This window comes from Rhinatrema bivittatum, chromosome 8 (assembly GCF_901001135.1).
Source record: "Rhinatrema bivittatum chromosome 8, aRhiBiv1.1, whole genome shotgun sequence".
Classification (NCBI taxonomy): domain Eukaryota; kingdom Metazoa; phylum Chordata; class Amphibia; order Gymnophiona; family Rhinatrematidae; genus Rhinatrema; species Rhinatrema bivittatum.
This window is the reverse complement of record NC_042622.1, coordinates 36,701,813-36,725,415: the sequence shown is the minus strand read 5'-3', so window position 1 is coordinate 36,725,415 and position 23,603 is coordinate 36,701,813. Positions and strand designations below refer to the sequence as shown.

General features: G+C 43.5%; 1 protein-coding gene across 1 annotated transcript; it reads right to left on the bottom strand.

Moving 5' to 3' along the window:
• Positions 1-1,313: 1,313 nt before the first annotated feature.
• On the bottom strand, positions 1,314-22,442 carry R3HDML (R3H domain containing like). Its single transcript, XM_029614394.1, has 6 exons — positions 22,391-22,442; positions 21,510-21,822; positions 15,687-15,805; positions 11,509-11,641; positions 9,938-10,053; positions 1,314-4,317 (listed from the first exon to the last, which is right to left on the bottom strand). Exons 2-6 carry the CDS (start codon positions 21,768-21,770, stop codon positions 4,185-4,187), a joined length of 762 nt encoding a protein of 253 aa, XP_029470254.1. The 5' UTR covers positions 21,771-21,822; positions 22,391-22,442; the 3' UTR covers positions 1,314-4,184.
• Positions 22,443-23,603: the final 1,161 nt, after the last annotated feature.

Sequence of the window (23,603 nt, the reverse complement as noted above, 5' to 3'; positions counted from 1 at the left end):
ACAGCAGTAGATCATGGATGAATTTTCTTGATATATTCTCAGAGCTCAGGGGAGATAGGATATTTTGCAGGAAAATTGGTACAGCCTCCATGACTGTGCAATATATTACCAGTTACTTCAGACTGACTGAGGCTGTTGAGATGGACACGAGAAGGATGCAGCACTTTGCTGCGAAGTTGCATTGCTTGGTCATTTGAGGTCTGAATCAGCTGACACCATGGAGAAAAATATGGCACTACTTATGAGCAGAGCTCGTTTCAGAATCAAGAAAGCAGTGAATGCGCGCTCTGCACCTAAGCCTAATGTAGAGCCTGATTTACTAAGGCATGCTTCCCATTTTATAGATCTGGGAAAAAGGCTGAAGTGAACCAGACCCTTACATAGTGACAGTGCACACTAGCAGAGATAGACCAAAATGGCCCAATCAGTCTTCCCAGTAGAGATTCATCCAATTTAGGTAGGTACACATATAAAATCCCTTTCGCAAAACCCAATACCAACTCCTTAACTCTTTTATATGTCTTGCAACCCTTTCCCCACCACTGCCCCCAAAGTGATGGCCTTCCCATGGCCATTTCAGACTCTGCCATCTTTGCTGCCGACAAAACCAATACCCAATCCAACACCCAGGCTCACATCCCTGTCCCATTGCCGAGTTTTGCAATAGTCTCCACAACCACTAAAGTCAGTGACACTGTGGTAAACAAAAAAGATTCGGCTTTCCCCATGGTTCATTAACGAGTGGGTTTTAACCATGGCCCCTTCAAATATTTTACCCCAGTCTTCTTGGAAGCCCAGTGCTGTTGTACCACTGTTTATGGCTGTAACAATCGCACCATGAAGATTTACCACAATGCTTTCTTGGGCACTCAATGCAATTATACCCGTCAAACTATTGTGTTATATGGCTGAACTGTTAACGCCTCTTGACTCCCGGGATCCTACCTGTGTTTATCCCACTGTTTTCTAATTGCCTTATTGTTTGTGTCACCACCATCTCCTCTGGAAGGATATTTCGGGCATCCACCACTCTCTCCAAGAAAAAAAATATTTCCTGGCGTTGTTCCCGAGTCTGTCTCCTTGGAGTTTCATATCATGACCCCTAGTTCTGCAGCTTTCTTTTCCATTGAATAAAAGGTCCTACTTGTTTATTAATACCTTTCGCATATTTAAGTTATGTCTTCCCTGCCAACTAAACATAACATTTAAATCAAATAAATATTTTACAGGTCTCTACTGATGCCATTTTGGTTCAGATTGAAAAGACGCAGACAAAGGAACACTTAATTTAGCTTATGTATTTTATTGTACCATCAGCCATAGGAATTTTCAAACAAAGTTCATTAACAGTGCATTTATTGCACTCTACACAACTGTCATGGGCCAGATATCATATTGCCACTCTGTTTCCTACCAATGAGGTGCTAAACATGCTTATTCCTCTTATACACAATAAAGTCAGCTTCTTTACGTGTCATGGAAAGTGTAAAACATGTTAACAAACAATCTCAGGCCCCCCAACAATTTATTTTAATTTGTTTATCCATGGTTAATCCAGCTACCAAGTCTGTTCATAAAATTATGTAGAGGGCCGATTTGCCATGACTCAAACAAACAAAAAAAGGTTTGATATATAAGGAGTTAAAAAGAATTCTAGAGCTGATTACCTAAATACGTCTAGCAAATCATTTACAAATCTAAGTGCTTGCAGTCTCTTTATAAACTCATTTCCTTGAGGCGTTGTCATTGTTCTGGGGGTGGTTCAAGAACACTGCATGAGAGAGGATTTGTTTCACAGGTGGATGGACTCGTCTAACCATCACTATTTTATCTTACTGTAATAGAAGAAGGTATATTAAAGGAAGGCCCTGCCTAAGATGTACTGCATACAAAGCAAGCAGCAATACCTACCTGGAGTAAATTTCATATTGTGAGGCCAATATTCAGAGGCATTTAGCCGGATAATTCACAAGTTATCCCGCTAAATGCTGACTTTTGAATATTTGGGGCACTTATCCAGCTACATTTTACCTGGATATCACATTGCCATTCTGGGGGTGTTTCTGGGAGGATTTAGGTTTGCCAGCTAAGTTATCTGATATTCAGAGTTAGTTGAATAACATATCCAGCTTGCTCTGGTCATTCTGTAGAGCAGTTCCTAAATTTGGCCAGAAAATCTTAGCCAGCAATCGTTAAGACAGCTGATTATAATAGCGTGGCTGCAGCACTGGATATCCCTCCAAACGAGCCAGACTCTAAGGCTTGTAAGACTGTTCTGCAAATGACTGTGCCTGGAAGTCAAAGGGAATTACAGAGTTGTTTCTTAAAAAATTTGAAAAAGAGCAACCGGAAAGTAATATATTGAACCAGTGCAGTTTGGGTATTGCTATCTTGTTTGTGTACTTTTGAAATACTGTGGTGTGTGAATGATTACGGTATTTCTTTGGGGAGCGTCCTTCACGACGTGGGCATGTAGCATGATCGCTGAGAGTACTTATAATACCTCTAATGTCCAACCTTCTATGCCTTTTCCTAGGGAGAACAGCAATATGATATTGTGAAGGTTTAACATTTGCTGTGCGTGCTGCACTGTCACAGCTTGTTTTCCAAATTGAGGTTCTCAACCTGTAACCTTCTAGCTTTAAACTAGTGACTGTACTGTTCACATAAAAGCAGCTCCCCTAGCAGTGCTAGGAAGAGAGACCCTTTCGATTTCAGCCTGGTTACTCATATCCATCCCTTGATTTCTCCACTCTGTCACAAACATCAATCCAAGAATTCTATATCCACTCAGAAAGGACACTTTGCAAGGTACAATATTGAATGAAAATCAGACAACAAGGGCTTCAGTTAATGGCTAGGTACATTTTTTTTTTTACTTCTGCAAAAAAAGTATAAAATTCTCAAAAAAATCAAGTGCAGGAGATATTTACTTCCTAAATATTGTTATTCCATAAAATGTTTAGGATCGTATTATTAATTTAAGTTCTAAGCATTTTTCAGTGGAAAGGAAGTTCAGGAATGAGGGGTCATGACATGACACTGGAGATGAGCAGCAGACCAAGGAATAATGTAAGGTAGTGATTCATCACAGAAAGGATGGTGGGATGCATAGCATAACCTTTTGAGTAGAGGTGGTGAGGGTAAAAATAGTAAGAGAATTTAAGAAAGTATGGGAATTGTATAGGAGATCCCCAGTGCCAGAAATCAAATGGGGTCTGCAGTAAATAGGCAAAATGGGCAGACTAGATGAGCACTGCAGTCTCTTTATTCTTAGGGTTACTTTGCATACCATGAAAATGGATTGTTCCATGCACTATCTAGTGGAATAACTGATAGCTGGGGGGGGATGGGAGAACAGGGAGTGCACGACTTGGCGGGCCAGGACAGCGTACAACGGCGCTGTCCCGGCCCGCTCCCCACCTCGCCCAGACCCCGTCCCACGACCTGCCCCTCTGAAGAGGCCAGGCACTGGTGCGCGTACCGGGGTTTACGTGCGTGGCCGGGCCTCCTTGAAAATTGGCGCGACGCACGCAAGGCCCGGCCACGCAAGTAAACCCCGAGTTTTACGCGCGCAGGCCTTTGAAAATCCGGCCTTTAATGAATTCAAGCCCTGATTTACTCACACACTTATACAATCTAATTGTAATGCTAGAGAGTGGGATTTTCTGGGAGTAACGAACAATAGTAATAGGACAGTCACCCCATGTTTAATATCTTTGTGTACATCCTATGTAAATTTTGGACAGCATGAACTTGTCCAAATTAGCAATAGCAAACAAAGTAGAAATTCCATGCGTAAGTTATTATACTGGGTATGCACCTCATCAGAGAAACAATTTTAAGGTACCATGTACCAACAAGAGTTTTATGCTCTTACTGTTACCAAAACATATTTAATGTGATAAACAAATGTATTATTTCATTAACATATATTATTTTCCTATTTTGTACAATTATTTTACATGTACGTAATTATTGTTAAACAATGGACTAATCAAAGTGAATCATACTCTAATATTCATATCTTAATTTCAGGAGAATTATTTTAAAATCATGAATTCATTTCTATTTTTTTTTTGGGGGGGGGGGGCGCTCACAAAAATCAGGGACACTGGAAAGACCACCTCTACTGAGCTCAAGTGCATGTAATGACTCCGAGAATCTGAGAACAGAATCAGAGACTATAACCATCTAAGACTGTTGGATTTAAAGCCTGAAAAACACAATTTGTTACTGCAGACACCTCCATAACTTGGTGGGCAGGCTGAGCAAGGTACTCCCAGTTTGTACGGTGCCTCTCCTATCCAGTTGCCTCTGGAAAGAAAGAAAGAAGATGTTTTAACACACAGCAAGAAGCCTCAATAGAGGCCCCTGGCTTACAGAGGCATCAGGGGATGTTAAAAGACAGAAACATCGAATCTAATGGCTCATCTAGTCTGTGCTTTTCAATGCCCTAGTCCCCTTGTTGGTCTCGGACTTCTCACTGAAGTTCTTTGCTATGAGGGAAACTCTGCGTTTAACCTGTTCTTTCTGGAGGCACTTTACTGTGTTTACTTCTATCGCCTCCCCTTGGAAGGTCGTTCCATGTGCTCATCACTCTTTCCCGTGAATCTCAGCCGATGCTGTTGTAAGCTAATTACGGTTATGAGGGCTTCCAGTGCCACTCTTGTCCATCATCTCTGTACACGACACACCCTTTTCAGCTATTTTTCTGCAATGCCCTTTACATTCTTGAGATTTACCCTCAGCATTGAGGGGCAGGTTCTCTCTCAAGAGTTAGTAATTTACGGTAGATGTTGTCTCTTGACCTGCATTTAGATGTGCCCTTTACCACTTTTGAGAAAACCAGAGACAAATGCAAAAATCATATGTATATGAAGTCATGGCTTTTTCAGTGCAGTGATTTAAGGGCTATTGTAATTAATGCAACATCATAATGTGAAGTGGCAAGTTTGTTGAAACAAGATATGATGCATCTTTCAAACAGAAAACTGGAAGCACCACTGCTGTGCTCTGTGATGATGACTGTGGATAATTCCATGGGTCTGAATGATGTACCATTGGTCATTCATTATGGACTAAACTATATAAGAATATGATCACCCCACAAAGCCCAGTTAGGGTTGCCAACTGGCTCCAGATTTTTAAGTACAGGTTGATCCAGTCCCGGTTTTCCCCAATTGCATACTGGGACTTATTCTTATTTACCTATTGCATTCCCTCAGAAAATCAAGACTATAAGTACTTGCGTGCCGGGGAGTAAAACCGGGACTGGATCAACCTGTTCTGAAAATCTGGAGCTATTTGGCAACCTTGAGCCCAGTATGTGCACAAATGCACTGCATTTGTGCACATACTGGGCTCAAGGTTGTGCACGGAAATATATATGTGCACGGAAATATATATATATATATATAATATATATACACTAACCTGAAAGGACCAAAAAGCACTGATGCACGTTACAAATAACAAAACAATAGAAAATAAAATGTATTATAATTATTTTTGTAAATATATAAATACTTACATGTTTTATGACTAATATAGTCTTACAGCTAATGAGTCAGGAAATGACCTATTTTAGATTTGTATAATTAAAGCTACAAGTTACTACTTTCTTAGTTTAGCATGCATGAGATGAACTTTGCACCTAGTCTGAAGTAGTTGGAGCTGTGGAGTGGCTAGGGAAGGAAAATATTATAATAACTAATAATGACTTCATCTTTTCCCTGTATGTTGCCCTCATGAAATCACTCAAAGCAAACTTCTGTAATCTAGATAACCTCCACCTGTGCAAATTGGCACAGTGAGGGATCTTTTACCAAGGCTTTCAGCTAAATTTTATTAGGTATGTGTTAGTGAATAATGTCTCGTGCATTTTATAGCACTCAGTATTCCTAACATGACCAACACTTAAATATGACAAGCTAAGTCATGAAGATAAAAGGGATATCAGTGGTATTGCGCAATGCATGGCTGCAAATTCCAGAGAAAAGTCTCCTTACATTTCTAGTTAAATTGCAGAAAAGAGTAACGGTCTGTTTATGATCGGAGGAATCCCTGTAGTTTTATCCTTACTGGCAAAAGAATGCACTGCCCAAGAGCAGGCAACGCCAATTGATAACAATAACAACTCTTTACTTACACTTGGCGAAGCTTTCAACTGTCCTCTTACGTCTTTCTGTGCACAGTTTGGGGACTCGGATAACACCAGAGGTTCTGATCACTCTTTAAACCAGTCAGCAGCAGATGTTCAATGCGGTCCATGCCCATCATAATAGTTTAAGCAATGGGTTGGACTCTGGGCATTTCCAGCATTTAAAAAGTTGGTCATCTAAATACCTCCATTACACTGGCCTTTAAATACAAAATGTAACAAAAGCTCCACCTCTGGTAGCTCAACAGCTTGGGAAGACAGACAAGGATGTTGTCTGAACTAACTGACTTACTAGCTACTTTTATGCTTTTTGAAAGTGGTGGGCATTAGCTCCATTTCAGATAATCAGAGTCCTTACCTATAGCATAAAGCCAATGTGTTAGGATCCTGCCGCGGACCCCATCCACGGACAGGCTCCTCACTCACCAAGACGCTGGCCCAACATCGTAGGATCCTTTCCTTCACGGCCTAGCGCCGCTGCTACTGCCACTCCTGCTCCGTCGTGGCTGGAGCCATCACCTGGGGTCCTCTCTTCGAGCAGCAGGGAAGCCGCCTCAGCCGCTGTCTGCTATCTTCTTCGAGGCAGGGAGCCGCCTTCCATGTGGCAGAGATGCCGCTGCAGACTCCTGCTCCCCGGACATCCCATAGGAGCGGGCGCGAGCCTCAGCTGCTCTCTTAAAGGGCCAGCGTCGGGAAAAGCCCTCAGCAGTGACATCATCTCTGTGTTCCTGGTCCAGCCCTATAAAAGGGCCCTACTTCAATCTCTCAGGGCCTTCAGATCCGGTCTTCACAGTGTCTGTGGTCTTCTTCCTGATCCAGCTCCTCCGTGGTCTTCATGCTTTGATGGATCTTCATTCCATGTTCTTCGTGTTCCTGAACTTCAACACCTTGATGTTCCTGGTCTTGTCCTTTGTCAGAGCTCCCTCGTTGCCTGTTTCATGTTCCTGATGTTCCAGATGTCCAGTTCTCCCGATATCCTGATGTCCAGATGTCCTGATGTTCCGTGTCCTGAGGTACCATGTTCCACGTTCCTGATGTCTGATGTTCCTGACCTGACTCCGTTCATCTCATCTTCAGCTCTTCATCCAGTTCCCAGGTCCCTCGTCTGTTCACCCTTCTTGGTGTGCCACCGTCGTGGTCCATGACCAGCCCATGGGGGGTTGTGCAGGGTGCCTCATGGTACAAGGCTTTCTTCTCGTCTGCAGCGCAAGCCTCCGGGAGACTCCTGTTTTTAATGCCTTGCTTCTGAGAATCCTGAGTCTTGAATCCTGTCCTGGTCTTTGGAGATCCTTGTGTCTGCTTCCATCCATATCTAAGACTCTGCCAGAACCTGCCCTGCTTCAGCGTGGTCCGTGACCAGCCACAGGTGGCTGTGTAGGGCGTGCCGTGATGCAGGTCTCTACTGAATCTTTGACATGTTCCAGTCTCAAGTTCCACTTCTTCACCTGGAGTCTGCTTCACATTCAGCATGGTGCACAACTAGACATGGGTGGCTGTGTAGGGTGCGCTGCGATGCAGTTCTCACCCAGTACTTTTGCCTGAGTCCTGAATCTTTGCCTGAGACCTCCAAGTAACCTGAATCCTTGTCCGAGTCTTCCAAGTAGGGCTCTTCCATAGCTGCGTGTAGGTCCAGTGGAGGGCTGAGCCTGCCTTGTTCCTGTTCCAAATATTCTTCGCCTTGTCTTCACTCCAGCCTTGGTCCTGCTCTGCCCGTTATCGTACCTGCTCACCTCTCACGGTATGTCTTGGGGCTCCTTCCTGAGCCATGCCGTGATCCAAGGGCTCACAACCCCGTTGAGATAGGACTGCGCCTCCGTGTTCCTAACACAATGGAAATCCAATTTCCATGGGCTTCTACAAATTCCAACAGGCAACCTCGTATCTTCTCATGGAAATGCCCACAGATGGTCTACAAATCACTCCCTGAACTGAGTCCTTAGATTCCCAGATAAACCTGTAGCTTTTTAGTGCTCTGCACTGGTTACTCTCAGAAGAATAGAAAGGAATTACAAAGAAATATATTTGGAAAACTAAGGAAATGCTTTAGCCGACAGCAAAAATGTTAGGGCTTCCCAAACCTATTTTGGGAACTGGACAGCCATTTGGATTTTGAGGATATCCATAACAAATCTACACTGCAGAGAAGTTAATCTAAAGTATTCAATAATCACATGAGATTAAACTGAGAATTAATGCTAATATTCTGGCCAGAATTTAGGTGAGAATTTTGGAAACTCATGCTTAATTTTCTTCAGCTGGAACAAAGAAAGAGAGGGTGGGTTTTTTGTTATAACCTACAAAAAGGTAATTTTCTTAATTTTCCAGTACTAGTAAATTCTTCTTTTACTATAATGCCATGTTCTACTTCTGTAGAGTTTGTGTTATGCCTGGTCGCAGATGGCTGCGACCACTAATTCTCACCTCTTTCTTCCCTACTTTGACACCACTGGGGAAAGTGGCAGCGTCCTCCAGCTACTGCCGACCCTCCTGGCGTTCCCGGGACAGCGTGGGTGCTGCTGACTGCCATCTTGCCTCCGAGATCACTTAGGCGCACACGTGCACAGGCCAGTCTTAAGCACATCATGGCGGGAACCTCGGGGGTGTCCCCTCCGGATGACGCCTTCACTCTGCGATACTTCAGCTGGCTGGCCCTGCCTACTGACGAGTTAGCATGGAGTTCCCTCATTGCTGAATCCGCTTCACTCTTACGGACTTCCTGTTCCAGTTCCTGCACTTCGGCGGGAGACGTTCTGAGTACCCGCTCCTCGGGAGCCCTTCCTCGTCTCTGGCTATTCGCTCATCGGAGGGCATTCTGCCTTGGACTGCTGCCTGTCCCGGTTTCCCGGGACCTCTCCTGGAACTACCACTCTGTGAATACCTTGACTCTATGGACCACCACTGTACCAGCTTTATTGTGGGATCCTCTCTGGTGTACCCCGTGCCTTGGGCCACAACCATGCATTCTCTGCGTGAGGAATCTCTTCGGTGTACCCTGCACTGCAGGCCACTACCGCATCATCACTACGGAGAGACTTCATCGGTGTACCCTGCTCTGCGGACCATTACCAGATCTCCACGTCTGAGGTAGTCCCTCTGGGTATACCCCTCTGCACAGACTTGTTACTTTCTCCTGCACTTCCTGCTCTGCGGGCTGTGCTTTTTTTTCCTCTCTAATAAAGACTCTATTCCATAGTTGTGTCTGACGTCTGCTGAGACCGCGCCTCCTGACGGTGAGGCTCACAGGGCTCCTCCCTGTGGGCGGTACCATCTCTCACCTCGGCCCAGGGCCCACCTACCTACAAGTCATAACATTAAGAATCTAAACATTATATAAATAAATATACATGAACTGATGTTGCTTATATTACTTACAGTAGTAGTAATGTTGTAAGTTTACATTATGTTATTTTCTGCCCCAGCCTCTTCTCCCCAACCCTGGGAAAATCTCTGGGTCTGATTTTCAAAAGTATTTACATTCTTAAAACTGGGTTTTACATGTATAAATGCACTTTACCCATGAAAGTGGGCTTTTGAAAATTGCTACAACATATACCAATGAATTGTCAACAGGTTTTGCTCACATTAAGTTCACTTAAATATGGGTAAATGGCTTTTGAGCTGAGAGGTGGAGTTATCTATTTAGCCCCTCCCATAGTGTAGGTTTTACACTGGAACTCCAATGCATGCAGATTTATCTCATGTATATTCAATGTGCATATTTTGAAAATCTGCCTGATTGTGGGGTTAGAAGCCCTGGAGTGTGTCATGACTTACTTAATGGAATAGTTGCATACTAACAGTATGGCCCGTCGCCTTGTGCTTCCTGGCATCTTGATGTTCTTGCAGGTATTGACAGCACAGCCTATTCGGTTTGATGAGGCCCACACCATCTGCACAGGACAGGCAAATCTCTTATTACAAAGGGCAGCAGGAGCTTACATTCAAAGTACAACAATGACAAAATATTTCTGTATTTAAAAAGAAACCGGGAAATGAAGAACCCCATGGTTTTGTACCATGTTCAGTGATGGTACTGTATTCCAATGGAGTGAGTCTGACAATAAGCAGGGTGAATTGAGCAGGATTTTCTTCAAAATGGCTGGCAAAGACCTAATTATCAAGCAGAAGGCCAGGGGACAGTCATAGGCATTCAGTTGCTGACTAGACCAGCACATCTGGGACTCTGTTCAAAAGATCCTTCCATACTACAAACAAGTGAAGAAGATCGACATGGAGATCTCAGCTCCACACCAGAACCTGTAGCACTGGAGTGCCACTAGGTCCCAAGCTAGAACAGAACCGTGGGTTGTACGTGACAGAACTGAGAAATGAAACAAAAAGATCAAAAGCAGAACTGCAAATATTGATAGCTGTGTTTGGAAAAGTTAACTGAAGCAACATCATAAGGCTGGAGAGAAGAGGAAGGGAGGGTAAAGTTCATTAGGCTATCTTTACGTGCTTGACGATTGCCAAGAATGATGCTGTAATGGTAAATTTTTAACTCTGTACTGGCAGTTACTATATGGTCAACAGACTGCCAGTCTGCTTTGCTTACAGAAACAAGCCTGACTACTTCTTTTGTTATAGGTGATTTACGCTCCCTCGGTGGTATTACACACACACCCCTTTTTTTTTTTTTAACAATCCTCAATGCTCCCACAAAGAGTAGTGTTGGTATGGGAAACTCAGCTGAAGGCCGACTATTACAGAGAGCTAGGTCTGTTCTGTTTATGTAAACCATTCCATCTGTGTCTCAGAAAGTAAACTTTTCTCAAGTACTGAATGCCAAAGGCCTGGGGATGTAAACAAACTGAGTCACCTTAAAGAAATGTGTCCTGTAGACAGAAACTCTGCTGGCCACTAAGTTTATGAGCCAGCAACTGGCCCCATCACATGCTCAAAAATGCTTACTGAAGACTATCTTTAATTATTTATTTCTGGATTTATAAGCTGCATCTTTGTCTTTGGGCTACAAGGTGAAACCGTAGTCTGTAAAGTCAAAGGCAAGGAAGATGAATCACTATTGCCTGTCCTTGCATGTGTGGATGAATCTTCCCTTAAGAACTAGGTCTATCTACCACTAGTCAGAATACCTGTTCGTTTAATTCCATCTTTTTCAGTCCGAAATAGTATATTACACTCACCATCTGCCCCTTGGTTAATGCTAGAAGATTCTGCCAATTGGTGCAGTTTAAGGTTTAATGATGTTATAGTGATGAGCCAGTTTGTAAAAAAAAAAAAAAAAAAAGTCGATATAGTTTTCCTCTGATCTCTGGAGAAGGATGGCATTTTTTGCAGCTAAGACGAGAGAGCGATTTTACAAGGGCAAGTACAAAACACAGTACCTGAGTGTAGTGGCCACAGATGGAGCCGCTACATTTGTTTGGGCAGCTGGGGTAGCACTCCTGAGGGTATGGGAAGGAATAGTACTGCCTCTCGTTGTACCAAGACTGAACAAGGCTGATAATGGAGCGGTACCTAAGAAAGACACAGATTAATGAGATGCCTCTGAAATTCCAGAAAGGGAAACTATGCAAGCCCTGCTCAATCAAAAATGGGTTTAGTCATAAATGCATTAAAAAAATAAAATACTGCACTACCTTAGAAATGATCACTCTGGAAACGGAGTTTTTTTTATTGATGGCTTCATAGTTAAATGATGAAGTCATTTTGAACTCAATAAAATAACACTTTTTGTGATGTTGTGATGTAACCCTGAAGCATCCATCTGGTATGTTATGAAGATTATGTTCTCTTTGTTACTTTATGTGAGAGGGTAGAATGATTTAGGTACTGAGATTAAAGTTGATTGGGATCTCCTGCTAGATCAACCAAGAAAACAATTTCTTTAGCTCAGTGGTAAAATCCCTGGAGTGGGGCCAGAAGGTGCTGCTTCAAATCTGAAGTTCCCCACGTAGAAAATAGGTTGTATGTTTGTGGAGTGCTTCGTGAATACTGAGCCCCTGGTTTCCAAGTTCATTTGTCAGGTTTTAGCCAATGAAAATCAATCTGTATTCTTTGCCATGCATCATTTCTGCAATCACCAGCAGGAAATGTTCCACTGCTGGATTTCTGTCTTCTCTCTGATGGTGCAGGAAGAGCAAAAAATATGCTGCTGGGCCCCCATGATGTATGTGGGTTCTGCAGTATCTGATCCTAGCAAACATGCCCATTACTGTGGTGCCTTATGCTGGTAAACACCCCAGGGATAAATAGGCTAAAATATCTCAACGTTGAGATCTTGGCAGGTGCATAACTGATAGCTTAGAAAGCATGGGTCTGTGGTATTCCCTGACTAGCAAAATAAATGGAGTTGCCTTGGTAATCATACACCTTAGCTGTATCCAGTACCATGGACAGAATTTCTTACTTTCTAGAAGGTCAATTTTTAAACCCGCGAGCGGTCATCCATGTGTGCGCGGTTCCTGACGCACACACATGGACGTGCTGATTTTATAATATGCGTGCGTTGACGCGCTCATGCACGTCCAATTTTATATCAGCGAGCACATGTGCACGCGAGTGCGGACGTGCGTATAAGGGGGATACATTTTCTAAGAAGCACGCAGAGACATGATAAGGGTCTTTCCCCGGTTCCCTCCAAGTCCACTCCAATAAAGGGAACTTCCTAAACCCCTAGCTAACCTGCCTCCCTTTTCCCCTATCTGCCCTGACCCCTAAAACCCCTCTATCTAACTTTGTTTTTTTTGTTTGCATACTTGCCTGCTCTCCAGAGCAATAGTAGGTTGTGCGGGCCGGTCGGCTGCGGCTCGTGCTTCAGTGGGTCAGTGCCTAATGGCGCTGTCCCAGCCCACCCACGCTCCCTTCCCGTCCCTTTTTTCTCGAGTCAGTCTTCGGCACATCTTGGGAGATACGCACATGGCCACAGCCCTTTGAAATATCTTCCAGTTTTAACGCACGCCGGCCTTTTAAAATTAGGCTATTAGTTAAGAGACCCATTGTCTAGGACATCTAGATGTTCTGCCCAGGAAATTAAAATCTACTGCATCTCAATCTCAAGAACATATATTGTGGTTATCCCTTTATTCTTTCTTTTATTGCTCTTCAGAACTTACTTCTTACTGCTTATTTAGGTGTTTTGCTAATTTTTCTAACTACCTTTCTGAATCGACTTTCTGATTGATTTACATTTATGCTGTTGTCTCCTCCATGGATTACCCAAAAACACCAGCCTGAGAGACCCTGATCTTGTTAGATCTTGGAAGCTAAGCAGGATCAGGCCTTTTTGGTACCTAGATGGCATCTGTCAGGGAAGGCCACAGACACCTCAATGGGTCAAGATTACCTAACCCTTAAGATTGAAAAATGGGTAAAAAGGGGACAGGATGAACAAATGAAATCTCCCTGGCCAGGTTACTCCTCTTACGTTTAGTCCATGACATTATCATCATTTTAAATTATTGTTGCCAATTTTTCCTGCTGTATTATCTTAGCACCTTGTGCAGTAAGATTGCTCGCCTATGTTACTCCTGAGAAAATCCTTAATGTGGCAGGCCCTGAACACGGTGGCATCATTTCTTTCTTTTGTAGACCTTATTCCCAGATGCAAGTCAAAACTTTATCTCATCAAAGTCTTATTTTCTTTGAAACAGCAGTACATGGCAATTAGATTGTTTATGATGATAATTTGGGTAGGATACTTCTTCCTCCGACCTGTAACTATTTTTGGTTTCCATCTTCTGTGCTTTTTAAATTATAGCAGGGACTTCTTTTTCCCGACACTTTTCTCCTTCTTCCAGACCATTTGTACCCACGGGCCTTCATTTTCAATCAGCTAGTGATTTTTTTCCTGTTTCAGTGTGGTCCTAGTATGGTCCTTGTGCAATCGAGCTGAGGCGCAGAGCCATGAACCAGGACTTCCTCCAGAACCCTCTGCCATGAGCTCTAAATTCCAGCCACCAGGTGCCACTCTTGTGGATGACCACAACTCCCTCCCCTTGATGGGCTGTGGCTGCTTCCTGCGTCGCAGCCCCAGCCCTGGCTGATCTGGGGCGGGGGCGGCAGAAGGCCTGATCCATGAGTTGAACCAGAAATCCTCCACTTGGTAGCGTGCAGGGCTGCCACTGAGCAACTGAGTCAGTTGCAGCTTCTTTGTTGTTTTTATTTTGTATAGTTCTTTATAATTTGGGTATCACTCCCCATCATTGCCAACTTTTAACTTTTCTAGATGTGCTCTTCTGCATTGTCCCAATGATAGAAATGCAGTTCTTGAAGCCGTGTTGATCCTGGAGAATACTGGAGCCTTTGTAGCTTATGACACCTTTGAAAGGACCTACAATGATGTTGTCGTGCTGCATGAGCTTGCAGTAAGATACTGTGGTTCAGGTCCCTTCTTCAGGTTTTTCAAAAAGTTTCACTCTGCTTTCATTTACAGCAGTAAATTTCTTCTCATGTACAGATATGTCCATGTATTTCAGTTTGTAAGTTTACAGGGCTTTTTGTAGTGTAGTTGGGAGAATGATTGCTATGTCTTGGTTTCTCTGATCTCTGTGATGGTCCTTACCATTTTTATTGCTCTCGGATCATTGTGCAGATGATGATTTTGCTTTGCAATCGAGGGCACTTGTCTTGGGCCAGGCTGCTGGCTCAGAGGAAGCACTGCACGCCGCCATGCGGAGGACCTGGGTTGGATTCCCGCTCCAGGATGGCCAGAGCTAGGGATGCTGCTGAGTCAGCACTCACAGTACCCAGGGGAGGAAGCCCTAGCCGTCACTCAATGGCGACACCAAGCAGCCGGATTCAGGGTCCATGTTCCGGCATCAGCTGTAAACTGTGGCCCCTCACTGGGAGGAGAAATAATATAAGGGGGGAAGGGGAAGCCTCTACCTAGTTGTGAATGAAGGCTCATGGTGCCATAACCCAAAGGAGGCCAGTTCTGATGAAACTAAAAGCTCAAAAAAGGAGAGGAGGAAAGTTCCAGTAAAAAACATAGAATGGGTCTGCAACTCTGCAACCAACCTGACTGTTCCTTCTAACTTCGGGGTGTAAGTCTTTCATTGGAGTTAACATACAGGGAAATCAGCTATATAAGGCCATCTCTGAGCTATACAACTACTGAGCTGCTAACAATGACAGTACCACTGGGAAATTAGAAAGGAATTTGGGACGGCTGAACCCAGTTTACTAATGGCCTTACTGGGACTTTGGAAAGCTGTGTCCCTTTTCGCCTGAAAAACTGTGAAAATCCCTTGTAAAAGAGGCACTGAGCTTATTTGAAGATGACATCACTTCTAGGATGACTGTATCCAAATCTGCTGTAAAAGTTATTCACGTCAGCAATCCTCAAGACTGAAAATACCCTTACAGATAAGTCTAAAACCTCATCTAGATGTGTTCTCCCTGGGTATTTGCTCCCATTCATCAATATTATTCTTTAATTAGACGTTTTGTTCCATATGGCACTAGCAGGCAATAGGGTTCTACTGCATTTATTCCTTTGCACAGTTGAGGGAGAAGGCATTATTGTAAAAATATGATTTGCTGCTATTTTATTTTTTATTACCTGCCAGAATGAAGAGCCAGATTCTGGCCGACGTATCTGAGGAGCTGCGCAGGCCCATGGTCCCATATACACTGTGCTGCCCAGGACTCTGCAGATCGGGCTAGTCCTTCATCCCACATCTCAGGTAAAACAGAAAGATTAAAAGTTAGGAGCACAGCAAGGACAAGGGATTACATGAAACACCTCACTTCAAAGTCAAACCAAGGGCATTTCAGCATGTTTCAAGCTAGGGAAAAAAACCTCCCCAGATTTTCCCAAGATGCACGAGAGGAAACATCTGGCAGAATTTTTGACTCCAGACCTCAGGTAGATCTGCTCAGTCTGCGGAAGTTCATGGAGGATTTTTGATGGATCCTGCCAGTGGAATTGTTCAGATCTGCTGAGGATTTCACTATCAGTTTGCCCCATTTCTTTAAAAAAAAAAAAAAGTCTCTTAAATCAAAATAGGGTGATCCAAGGAATTAATTTGTAGACTTCTTTAAAAAAAACAAAACAACTCTCATGTTCTTAGAATGGACCCATTTCATAAAGGGATAAACCACTTTTGAAAAAAGGATCCGCTAAATAGTAAATACAGTCATTATGGTTGTAAAGATTGTGACATAGAACAGGGATTTTCAGCAAAGTCTGCAAACTGATCTGGCTTTCGGGTGGCGTATTCATCAGACTCCGCAGCCCCACCCCCACACTAAACTGTGTACTAAGGTGTGCTACCATTTCAAGCTGCAAGAAAAGCTTTGCACAGCTCTGCTGGCAAAAAAAACCCATCTGCTTCTGCTCCTTTTCTGCAAAGCTCAGCATAACCAAAATAATTTCATATTTTGCAGTGCTGCTGCTGAAACATTAGCTGGGCAGAAACTACCTTAGTGGCTATTTTAAGTGACAATTGTTTGGAAGCGAAGCTTGCTCCCTTTTCGTCCTCTGTCTGCAAACCCATTCCTGATGTGACAATTAAGGAGCGTAATTTTCAAAAGAATGTGCAGGCATAAAACCCCCACTTTGTGTGCACAAATCCACTTTTGAAAATTATCCCAGGAGGGGGTAGTCCGGGAACAAGTGGTCACGGAACACGACTTCGAAGAGGCATCCCAGGGGTGGGGTTGAGGCAGGGCAGACATTTACAGCAGGGATGTGCAGAGCAAAATTTTATGTTCATATTTCTTATGTCCGAAAGGGGGTCCCACTTGCGGCCAATATGGACATAAAAAAAATCCAATGAGTTGGGTATATGTACATATGTGCAAAAAAAAAATTTAAACCCCCTCACCCTCCTTAATCCCCCCCCCAGACTTACCACAACTCCCTGGTGATCGAGCGAGGAGTGAGGACGTCATTTCTGCAATCCTTGGCGAGAAGCATGTGACGTCGGCGGCACGTCGAGTGACGCGGCGTCACGTGATTCCCGGCGAGTTTGCGCCGGACGGCTCGTTCGGCCCAAAAAGAACTTTTGGCCAGCTTGAGGGGGTCAGGAGGCCCCCCCAAGCTGGCCAAAAGTTCTTTTTGGGCCGAACGAGCTGTCCGGCGCGAACGAGCCGGGAATCACGTGGCGCCGCGTCACTCAGACGCGACGTCACGTGATTCCCGGCGAGTTCGCGCCGGACGGCTCGTTCGGCCCAAAAAGAACTTTTGGCCAGCTTGGGGGGGCCTCCTGACCCCCTCAAGCTGGCCAAAAGTTCTTTTTGGGCCGAACGAGCCGTCCGGCGCGAACTTGCCGGGAATCACGTGACGTCGGCGTCACGTGATTCCCGGCTCGTTCGCGCCGGACGGCTCGTTCGGCCCAAAATGAACTTTTGGCCAGCTTGGGGGGGCCTCCTGACCCCCCCAAGCTGGCCAAAAGTTCTTTTTGGGCCGAACGAGCCGTCCGGCGCGAACTTGCCGGGAATCACGTGACGTCGCGTCTGAGTGACGCGGCGCCACGTGATTCCCGGCTCGTTCGCGCCGGACGGCTCGTTCGGCCCAAAAAGAACTTTTGGCCAGCTTGGGGGGGCCTCCTGACCCCCCCAAGCTGGCCAAAAGTTCTTTTTGGGCCGAACGAGCCGTCCGGCGCGAACGAGCCGGGAATCACGTGACGCCGGCGTCACTCGACGTGCCGCCGACGTCACATGCTTCTCGCCAAGGATTGCAGAAATGGCGTCCTCACTCCTCGCTCCATCACCAGGGAGTTGTGGTAAGTCGGGGGGGGGGGATTAAGGAGGGTGAGGGGGTTTATATTTTTATTTTGGCTCAACAATCGCGATTTCCCACATATCGAACATATCTATGTTCGATATGTGGGAAATCCGATCGTTTATGTCGAATCAATTTTTTAAGTTAAAAAAAAATATGAGTTGCGTTTTACTAATGCGGTCAATCCGAATGCACACCCCTAATTTACAGGCATGCTTACGAAAATCCTGCTGATGCGTGTAAACACACACACACATGGCAGGATAACGCCTGCTCGGGAACAGGCGCCTATGACCCCGCAGTACCTGGAAATTTCCATACCGGACTTATGCGCGCAAGTCCACGTTGGAAACGTGGTCCACAGTCTGTGGTACTGCCTACAGGCAGACTTCAGCCCTCCACTGAAAAATTCCCCTATTGAACAACAGGGAACTCTCATGAGTGCAGCACAACACTGCTTTAGCCGGCAGCGCTCCCAATATCTTCTCCAGAAAATAGAAGTTAAACTATGTGGCTAATAAGCTCAATCAGTCTATATAATTAGACGTCACATTATTACATTAAAACACAGCAGCAAGAAATTAATATATCTGCAACTGAGCTGTTAATTTCAGTAACCAACTGATGGCACTTAGGTTCCCAGTCCATTGTCCAATATTTTGGCTACAAAAATGCAGTGTCACAGCTGATATTGTTCTCTTCTACATGTTTCACTCATTAACAGAAGAAAACTTTTATTAAGCACCATCAATGCTTGCCTCTGCATTACGATGATTGAAATCTTTACTCTGTCTGCCTTAAGAAGGCTGCACACTTATCTCTCGATTTGCTACTGGTAATTTCCTCAAATGAATCACGGCCCTTCTAAGAAGCATCTCCAACATGATGTTTACTTATGGTCACAGTTACTGATGGTACTGCAAATATTTAAAAATGCTGTGGTTGTGCTCTTGGCCCCTAGTGAACTAGACGTCATATCTACAAAATATAACGGCAATCATAAATTAAAAAAGCATGCATTTTTTTCAATTGAAGAAACAGTCATTTTCCCAGGTCGACAGTCCAATGAAACCATTCCTTCAAAGCCAGGAAGGAGCGAGAGGTAAATGGTAACTAGAAGTATCACAGGGCAAGACGATAGAAGCAGAGTATTTATTACATACAACCACATCCCCAGGCCTGAGGTGAGCTCCCCCTTATACAGTAGTGGCAAACCTCATAAAAAAAAAAAATCAGTTTGTTCCAAGGTTGCTCCCCATGAGTTGCTTATTTGGTGTACGTTACGATGACTTAACAATGGGTTGTTTGTTGTTGTTTTTTTTATTTTTTTCATTTCATTTCTGTGTTTTAGTACACACAGAAATGAAATGTTATTATTGTGTCATTTTGGATGATAACAAAAGTCAAGACAACTCCATGACACCACTCGTCAGCAACTATTCTCATCATTATCTGGGGACATCCAACAATGCTGTAGTTTGAGGCCTTGCCATATTAATAATTGGACATCAAGACTGTGAATGTAGATATGCATCTGACCAATAAGTAGATATGTAGACGGGTAACATCAGCTTGTCTGACTACATAAAAGCAAGTGAAAGCAGGAGCCTATAGCCAGAGGTGAATTCCTAAACAACAAGTACTGTGTCAGGGGCTAGGTTTTCACAGATGGCCACTGGCAGATAATGAACTTTTTACTTCTTCACAGACTGTATGGGAAAAGGGAAAAAGGTTCAGGGTGGGTGACTCGGTGTGGCCTGGCAGAGAATCAGCACGGTCTGCAGCCAGGAATATCTTGTTATGGTTCACGGTTATGAAACCCTCATTTTAGGGATAAAAAAACCCCCCTATAGCTTATAGCGATAAAAATCAGAAAGCGAGGTTGAAGGAAAATATATGAAACTGGAACTTAAAATTGAGAGTGTTCTGGTGCTTTTGAAGCAATGTTTTCAGGATAGCTGAGCCAGCGTGGGTGCCAGTATTGGCTCTGACAAAACGATGTTGCGGTGGCCTTCAGCATGACAGACACTCTTTGGTGGATCAGAGTGTCTCCCCTGAAGCAAGACATTCACTGGAATCTAGAATGGTAAATTCAGATCATTTCCCCCCCTTTCTTTTTTTTTTTTGAGGCATATTTACAAACTACCAAAAAAAACCCTGAACAACCCACAACATAATTCAAAATAAGTAACTGAATGCACAGCAAAATTACAGAAGAAACTGCTATTTTATCACTTAAAATACCTATGGGGGCTTGTGCCTTCAACTTCCATAAGGGGCAGCAGTACAATTTTATTATTATTATTATTATTTTTTACAAATCACACATACAGTACTGGGCCAAATTTGATTGGCTTCTTTGCTTGACAATAGCAACCAGGCTGATTTCCCAATTTTCTTTTTGGGAGGGGAAAAACGTCCTACTGGTACTGCTGGAATGACTGGAAGGGAGCATTCCAGGGGGCAGAGAGCCGTAGGCAGAGAGCGAGGATGTTTGCTCTTTCAGTGTGTCCTCGGCTGACCTGCTGGAGATAATACTGTCTCAGTAAATATACACAGAGAGGAAAAATTACAGGAGAACCTTACAGACGGAACCAAATCAGTGACCAGGTTTTCATTAGGTACACTGAAACCTCCAGCCATCTTTGACCACTTGGATACGGATAAATAAAGGTCAGCAAACAAACAAATTGCAGATGAAAAAATGCAACACCTATAATTGGATTTGGACGAAATTGAGTATTATACTTCAAGTTTTTTTTATATTGGTTTTTTTTTCCCGTTTTGAAGAACTAGTGTTTAATTCAGTCTATTAGTAAAATAATTTATTACTGTGCAAGAGTGTGGACAACCGATCATCTACAACATTAGCTGGGGAGGACACAAGAAAATGCTATAAAGGCTCATTTCTTTCTCTGCTTTTTCTAAAGTAACACAGCTGTTTTCTAAGACAGCAGTAAGGACAGGGGAAGGGAGAAGGAGACCGGTCTGTTCGCAGGAAAGCTGTAATGTATTGCATTAATCTTTCTTTTAAAAATGTAATTGTGGCGGTAATAATTCAAAGAGACAGGACGCATTCTGCGACCTAAAGAAAATATGAACATTGTAATGTGGGTACCAAGGAGATACCTAATGATTCCACACTTCCACTCGCAACTGTGCTTATGTCCAGATTTAACATTTTATTGGTCAGATGTAGATATGCACCTGTAGACCTGGGACCATTCACAGTCTTGATGTCCAATTATTAATATGGCAAGGCCTCAAACTACAGTATTGTTGGGTGTCCCCAGATAATGATGAGAATAGTTGCTGACGAATGGTATCATGGAGTTGTCTTGACTTTTGTTATCATCCAAAATGACACAATAATATCATTTCATTTTTGTGTGTACTAAAACACAGAAATGAAATGAAAAAAACAAAAAGAAAAACCAAAAAAAACAACCCATGGTAAACGAAATGAAAACTAAAAGTTTTTCTTTAGGCTGCTTCTTTCATCATTTAAACAAATACACAAAGATTTTTCTCTTATCCACTCCTATATCAAACTCCCCGGCCCCCCCCCCCCCCATACACACACTCTCTGTTTCTAACTCCCTCTCCCTGTGCTGGATGGATAAATTACCCGCTAAGGACCTCAGTGGTGGTACTCACCATGTACTCCATGTTAGCAGCTGACGGGATGACCTGTGAGCGCGCCTGGTTGTGATAGTCCAAAATTGCACTCATGTCCCCTAGAGAAATGTAGCGCTTCCGACGACTTTTGGGGATCCCGGGGCCAAACGCGAGGTCGGCCTCGGCACCCCTGGATGAGGGCAGCAGTTCGGTGGCATTGGGGAGTGCAAAAGAGTGGGAGAGCTGTACGGTCCAGAAGACTGCGCCGGCGAAGTGCAGGTAGACGTGCAGTAAAAGCATCTTTTTTTTGCAGGCTGCTGTTGGTTTGGGGCACCCGTTTCTCAAGAAGTATCTGCGAAGAGCAAAGAGGGTTTTCTAGTCTTCTCCTTCCAATCAATATACAAAGCGAGGGGTGAAGAGGACTGGTGGCAGAGAGCTTTCCACCTGAGAAAATGCCCTGCTATGCTCATAAACTGTGTAAAATCATCCTGCAGAGAATCAGCTTCCTGAGCTAAATGACTAGATAATCTGAATCAAACTACATTAAGGTTTTTTTCTACTAAGATAGATAGAGATAGAGATAGAATGAATGATTATTTTCTCTACATAAAATACATTAAAATATACCCAAGCATTTAATTCCTTTGACAAGAAAATCATCCTTTTTTTTTTTTGTAATAGCTTAAGTTCTGATTCTCTTGGAACTTCCTCTCTAAATCCCCAAACGCATCGGTTTGTTTGCTCCTTAAGAATTTAAGACAGAATTGTTCCGTAGCCAATTATAACGTGCAGAAAAGACCAAGAAATATTGTTGCAGACCTGGTTCCTGAAATGTACATGCTTTTTAGTAGCTGTACCTAACAACAGAGAGAGAAATTCCCAAAGAAGTAAAAGGCACAGTTCTCAGACTGTACACATACCTTGATGGATGAGCAAAGAACAGCAGAGAAATGTTAGCTGCAGACTGGGAGATTGACCTTTGCAAACAACCTGATCAGCCACATGTGGCAGAGGCATTTAACCTAGCAACATGCAAGGGGGCTTTGATGGCATCTGACGTAAAAACTGTATCTTAAACTCTTCCCCCAGATTGGAAAAGAGCTCTGATAGGTGATTTACTGTCTGTTCTTCGTTAACCCATAACCGGGCACTCTGCTTTTCGTGAACGGTCTAGGCTATGCACTGGATTTGGATTTTAGATTTCATGACTTGCCTTTCCAAACCTAAGCTCAAGGCAAGTTATTTTCAGGTGCATTAGATATTTCCTGCCCCAGAGGGCTTAAAGTCAGCTTGTATCAGAGGCAATAGAAGGCGAAGTCACTTGAACGATGTAAGAAAGAGCCTCAGTGGGAGAATCAGGATTTAAACCCTGGCTTCTCAGGTTTGCAGCCTGCTTCTCCTACACTTCGAGCACTGGTTATTAAACATAAACTCATACTAGATACGGTATTAGAATAATTGATTCTTCCTGCCTTATTTTAAACTCATGATGATTACTGACATGGAGGCATTCTGCCATAAAGTAAGGATGTGCATCTGGGAAATTTTTGTTTAAATACGTCTGTTTCATTTTGGGGGAGCGGGAGGGGTTGTTTAGATCCCAGACATTAAAGAGATCCCTTGCTACTGATAGCCAGTAAGAAGCAGTGGCTATTCCCTAAGTCAACATGATAAATAGCAAATTATGGAATTCTCTTCCAGGAATTTGTCAAAACCTTTTTTAAAACCAGATAAGATAACCATCTTAATCACTTCTTCTGGTAACTAATTCCAGAGCTTAATTATGGATTGAGTGAAAAATAATTTTCTCCGATTAGTTTTAAATGTGCTACTTGCTAACTTCATAAAATCCCCCTAGTCCTTCTATTATCCGAAAGAGTAAATAACCAATTTACATTTACCCAGATCTCTCATGATTTACCTAGATCTCTCATGATTGTATAGACCTCTATCATATCCCCTCTCAACCGTCTCTTCTCAGGCTGAACAGATCTAACCTCTTTAGCCTTTCCTCAGAGGGGAGCCGTTCCATCTCCTTTATCATTTTGGTCGCCTTTCTCTGTAGCTTCTCCAGGGCAACAAAATCTGTTTTGAGATGCGGCAACCAGAATTACACACAGTACTCAAGGTGTG